Source organism: Sinocyclocheilus anshuiensis, unplaced genomic scaffold (assembly GCF_001515605.1).
Source record: "Sinocyclocheilus anshuiensis isolate Anshui unplaced genomic scaffold, SAMN03320099.WGS_v1.1 scaffold112, whole genome shotgun sequence".
In the NCBI taxonomy this organism is placed as follows: domain Eukaryota; kingdom Metazoa; phylum Chordata; class Actinopteri; order Cypriniformes; family Cyprinidae; genus Sinocyclocheilus; species Sinocyclocheilus anshuiensis.
In genome coordinates this window covers 612,575-618,604 of record NW_015557175.1, presented here as the reverse complement: position 1 = coordinate 618,604, position 6,030 = coordinate 612,575, and the positions used below count along the sequence as shown (strand labels likewise).

Genomic DNA, 6,030 nt, shown 5'->3' with positions numbered 1-6,030 from the left:
CTTCTTTATAAAACATTAAAAATCTTACTGTTCAAAAACTGTTGACTGGTAGGTTATATAGATTACAGAAATGTTATATTGTAATGTTTTATATATATATATATATATATTTCTTTTTTTTTTCTTTTTTTTATATATATAACATTTCTGTCCCCCTCACTTCTGAAATGATGGCTACGCCCCTGGATTGTATAACATCGAATGTTTTTCCACCAATGCCAATTTGTAATCATTTGCATAGTAAACCTTCATGCCAAATAGAGTCGAAAGCTTTTTTAAATCAATAAAACATGTAAATATTTCTTTAGATTTTTGTTAATTAGAGTGTGGAGAGAATAGATGTGGTCGGATTTACGTTGTTTTGCTAAAAAGCCAATTTGTGATTTATTTTGGATGTTGTGTCTTGTAAGGAATGTCACTATGCGGCTATTTATTATATTGCGAAAAAGCTTTGCTAGGTTACTGCCCACACAAATGCCACGGTAATTACTGGAATTGAATTTATCTCCTTTTTTTATATACAGGTGTGAGAGTAAAAAATAATATATAAAAAGTATTAAGCATGTAGTGCAAAAATGAATTACTAATGTAAGTATATAAACTAGAAATAAAAAATAAAATAAAATATGGGATCTATCTCTCTCTCTCTCTCTCTCTCTCTCTCTCTCTCTCCCTCTCTCTCTCTCTCAATTTCAATTCAAAATTGCTTTATTGGCACGACTGTAAATGATACAATATTGCCAAAGTTGGTGTTTTTTCAATGTATGCTTCAGACACGGGTCACGATGAGGCGTTCCCCATAGCGACCCCTAGAGGACGCAGTTCGAAGTTCCCATGAAAGGGAAACGCATTCCAGATGGGAAGCATTCACAGTAAGTTTCCCCATTCAAAACCATCTGTCACAACTCAGCTCCTTCTCCCTCTGCTCTTATTTTAAAAATAAACTGTAAATAAAGAAGCAAAAAAAAAGGAGAAAAAAAGTAATTCACAGAAATAACTATTGGTCCCAAAAACGTATTGTAGCAGAACCATGGCTCAGTAATGGTATCAAATGGTAATACCACGCTACTTTGATATGCATCATACTGAATGATTGACATGGGTGAATCTCATGAAACCTGTCAAGAACATGGGTGGCTCATATTTCACTGTAAAATCAACATATTTTGTCTGAAGAAATTTTTTTTTATTTTGGAATGCTACAATTTTTAATTTTGCATCAAAATTAAATGCATCCCTAATAATTATCAGTACTGTAATTGAAAAAAGAATCACATTACTATTTACTATTATGCAAATAATAATAATAACAACAACAACATTGATTTTATTTTTTTAAACACTGTATTACTGATTTTTTTTTAAGTAATTTTTATTTTAAAACAGTAAAAATACATATCGCAATGAAACGCACACACACACAGAACTCAAAAGCTCAAAAGAAACAGAAAAACAATGACGATAATGAGAGATTTCATGAAAGTAATATCACAAAGAAAAAAGGTCCAAAATGTTTTTATTATATACAACAACAACAACAAAAAAAATGAATGAATTAATTAATTTGTTAGCATAAGTTTTTATTTTTTAAAGCAGAGTCCTATCAAACATCTCTAAAAAAGTTAGAGTTTTAGTTTTCCAATGCAGTTTTAAACGGAGGCTACTGCGGTTTCCTTTTTGAAAACTCGTTATGAATGTAATAGTCTTTCAAAGACAGCTCAGCGCTGGTAGTTTGCTGAATGAACATTTCCACCGCTCGCAGCTATAATTATTTCGGGCCGGGTTTCAAAACCTAGCGCGCTGCCTACTCCGACAACATTTGTAGGTATTTCAGCTGCTGAGTCGGAATGTCTTCAAACGCTGTCTCGCTTCCTTCAAGAAAGAGCAAGTACACTAAAGCCTTAGCCAACGCCCCGCACACTCCTCTCGCGCTCGCTCCAGCTCTGCTGCGCTACAGTCCGACACGCTCAGGAAGACGCTGCGCCAAAGTCGACGGAATAACTCAATAACTGCGCTTTCTTTTTCTCGTCCCGGTGTGTTTTAACAGATTAGTGTTCGTGTGAGTTTGCTGATACGGGCTCTAGGCTTCATAAGAAGGCGTTATTTCATAGGAAAACGTTACAGAATGGCAGAAACCGAGGGAAGTCCGTTTGGAGGCTGTTTGGAGAAACTCAAGAGCTACGTGCGAACTCGGAAAGGAACTATCCTGACCGCTGAAATAGTAAGTTTTAACACGACTGTGACTTTAACTTTACTTACATCTCATTTTCGTACGACGCTTGCACTGTGCCGAGAGAAATAACGTCCGTTACTAAATAAATAAATAAACAAGAAACTGTGGATTAAAATGATCTGTTGTCATGGAGACGCTCCCACTCGCTGAATAAGATTAAGTCACCTGTTGATTCACACACTCGAGCCACGTAGAAAGTTCATTGCGCTTGTTTGTATTTCATACCACAACATATATGGTAAACATTGTGTCTAATAGTGTGTACAGTGTCTGTCAGAGTCTTAACTTTTAACCATAAACCACATACTTTTCACTTTAAGAGCTAAAAATAGATTCGAAGAAAGTGGCATAATTGTCACACAGTTGCATTCAAGCAACTGTGTCCAAAATAACATAAAGCTTGACTAGGATAAAATATGGTTGCGAATATAGTTATAAAACTGCATCACTACATATTAAGTTATGTCTTGTTTTAAGTGTATAGCAGTGCGGCTAAAGGAGTTTTAATGGTGCTGTTGAATGAAATAGCTCCCATTGCAGAGGCATTTGAAACTTCACACTGACACACTAGTGTGTGCTTTTGGGAGGAGGTGGCATGGAATGCAGACCATGTGCTCGATGGTGTGTGTGTGTGTGTGTGTGTGTGTGTGTGTGAGAGAGAGGTCAGAGTTCATGAGGCGTCACCCATCTGCTGGAGCCAGAGACCAGACTGCTGTTCTCTCTGATCACGTCTCTCAGTCCTCAGAAAGAAGTGGTTGTGGGTGATCTTTAAGATATTGGAACCATGGCAAAATGTTTAATGACTGTAACATAACAGGCATTTGAATACCAAATATCTAAAACTAATATGAATATCTATATATCTGTCTGTCTGTCATATGTTCGTTCTGTCGTACATTCTAATGTTTGTTCGTACGTTTATTCATTTGGTCAATCTGTCTGTAGTATGTTTTTGTTTGTGCTTTCATTTTTTTCTGTCTGTCGATCATTCTATCTATTTATAGTTCTGTCTGTCATACATTTGTTTGTTAATTCTGTCTATCATTCTATCTGTTGTTCTGTCTGTCGTCTGTTCGTTTAGTCGTTCGTTCTTTTTTTCAGTAGTTCTGTGTGTGCATTCATACGTTTGTTTATTTGTATCGTTCTATCTGTCTGTGTCTGTCTACCTATTCTTTTGTTTGTTTTGTCTGTATATTCTGTCTGTCTATCTGGTTCTTTCGTTCTGTCATTCTGTCTATCAGTTGATTTTGTTCTGTCTATCTGTCTGTCTGTTTTACATTTGTTTGTTTGTTTGTCTGTGCATTCATTTATTCTGTCTGCTGATCATTCAGTGTTTTGTTCTGTCTGTATGTCTATCGCTCTATCAGTCTGTCTGTTTGTCTGTTGATTGTTTTGTCTATCTGTCTGTCTGTTCTAGCTATTTTTCTGTTTGTCTGCCAGTCTGTGACTGACTTTACTTTTCTAGTTTGAAGTTCATTATGTATATGGAGTTCTTTTGGTTTCTTTCAACTTCCTTCAATTCTAATTCAAACGGCAAGTTCAAATAGATATTTAATGTCAATTTAAAAACTTTCTCAATTCTATTCTAAATGATGCACAGTACTGTAACAAATTACTGAAATTCTTTCTCCGCCACAGCTCATTCTCATACCTCATTCTTACTTAAAACGTGTCTGTCAAGTCATCAGATGACATTCATTCTTTTTGGAGCTTGACAGACCTTGGTCACTATTTGTTTCTGCTTTTGAGTTCGCTGGAAGAAAGCAATGAGACACAAGTATGAATAAATGATGAGACACATTTGTGGTGAACTAACCCTTTAAACTAAGCATAAATAGTCTGTAATAGCTCTCAGTATTGTAAAAAAATAAATAAATAAAATAAAAACATATTAAGCAATAGCAAATTAATAAAATGGATATAAAAAGTTATTGCTAGCAAATTTGTTCAGAGTAAATAATTCAAACCAGAGCTGACAGAGGGACTTTTGTAGACCCATAAACTCACCATGTATTTTCATACAAGACATAAACCATCAGAGAAAACACAGATAAATGCCAGAATGATAAACCGGCCCGGCTCTATCATTTATTATGCCTGAATGAAGCTTTCCTAGTTCACCACATTTCACATGGCCTACTTCCTGTACCCTGTTGAAAAATAACATCAGCATATTGTGTCCTTATCAAAATAATCTGCATTTGTTGCAATGCCTATCATGACATCTGATGCAATAACTACCTAATAACTAACTAACACAGAATACTGTGGCACCATGAGGAATAATAGCGTGTTATATAACTAATTGCTGGTTAAGGCCATGGACATTGGACATCATGCACTCATTTTCAATAGTTCAATTTTGTCATGCAGACACACCCACATCCAAACGTGTTGAGTCACGGGTAAGTAAAACAACACGCCTAGTGGCTTACAGTAAGTAGGTAGCCATGCATGCTGGGACTTTTACTGGGACTTACAGTAGATGAGTGATGTACTGTATAGCTCTCTTATGATTTGTCTGTTTGGACAAAAACAAATGTAAACACATGCAAGAATGTTTGCTCTAGTGTCACTCGAGCAAGCAGTAGCTGTCTTGCCATCACTAAGTGCATTTTTGCCAAATTATCAGTGTTTGGGTGTTGAATATTCCTTGTAGTATACTCACTGTAACTAAGTAGGGACACTGTAACCAATTATGTAAGTACAGTAGGCTGCATGTTTATTTACCATGTTTTGTGCATTACAGTGAATATTTTTTGTGTATGTGCTTTTATGCATTCTTTATTTCTGGTGTTTCCTTATTTATCCATTCACCCTCGTGACCCAGTGCAGCTCGGAGCCCTCAGTAGTGGGTGTTCTTAAAGGGCCAGCGCTGCATCCTTGAATAGAGCTTCATTGTGCGCTGGCTGGAGTTCAGTCTGCCTGTGAGGCTCATAGAGGCAGTTTGTGCCAGTCCCCACAACTCATAAAGCTCTGATACATATGTGCATGAAGGAGGGGTGCCTGATGACATCATGCGGCCCGCTGCGCTCCTCCTTGCTGCCGACAGGCTGGGCGTAATGACTCTGGGATGTAGATTTAATGATTGTTCAATTAGTATGTAGGGCTCTGGAAAGTTGAATGTTTTAGAATAAGATTAAACATGTCGAAATTAAAAATATATTTTCTCAGCTTTACAATTATTTAAAAAAGTCAATGTAAGTTTGTAAAGCTACAGTGAGTTTTAGGCATGTTCATACATACTTTAAAATATAATAATGTTCATAAAGAAATTGGATATAAAAATAAAAAATTGTGTTTGCTTCAATAAAACAAAGTTAGTACATCTATTATTTTTATACATTTTTATAATTTCTTTCAGAATCTTCAAAAAAAGTGAATTCCTAACTTCTCTCTGAATTCCTAAAATCACCTCAGCCGTTTCAGTAAATAGGCTAGTAACATGCCCATTTCCTGATTGACTTTAACCTACTTACAGCAGTTACTCTGAGGAAAACCAAAAACCTAAAGGGTTAGTTCACCCAAAAATGAAAATTGGCTTGTGTTTTACTCACCCTCGAAGCATCCTAGGTGTATATGACTTTCATGCTGATATAGAGCCGGTATCGCTCTCGTACTCGAGTGATATTGCTCATGTATTACTATATTACTATAATATATATATATAAATCTTAGAGAATATACCAAAAGAAAAAAAAGTTACTCTTAAAGGGATAGTTCACCCAAAAATGAAAATGTGATGTTTATCTGCTTACCCCCAGGGCATCCAAGATGTAGGTGACTTTGTTTCTTCA

The 6,030-nt window shown here is 35.9% G+C and overlaps 1 protein-coding gene across 2 annotated transcripts in view; it reads left to right on the top strand.

Moving 5' to 3' along the window:
- Window positions 1-1,776: 1,776 nt before the first annotated feature.
- LOC107678458 (proteolipid protein 2-like) overlaps window positions 1,777-6,030 on the top strand; it is a 14,284-nt gene continuing 10,030 nt past the window's right edge. Inside the window, exon 1 of one of the 2 annotated variants that reach the window (XM_016473733.1) lies at window positions 1,777-2,221. In XM_016473733.1, coding sequence (XP_016329219.1) covers window positions 2,126-2,221 — 96 coding nt within the window. In that variant the 5' untranslated portion in view covers window positions 1,777-2,125. The remainder of the gene's footprint in view (window positions 2,222-6,030) is intronic. The other variant, XM_016473732.1, reaches the window with a different exon arrangement.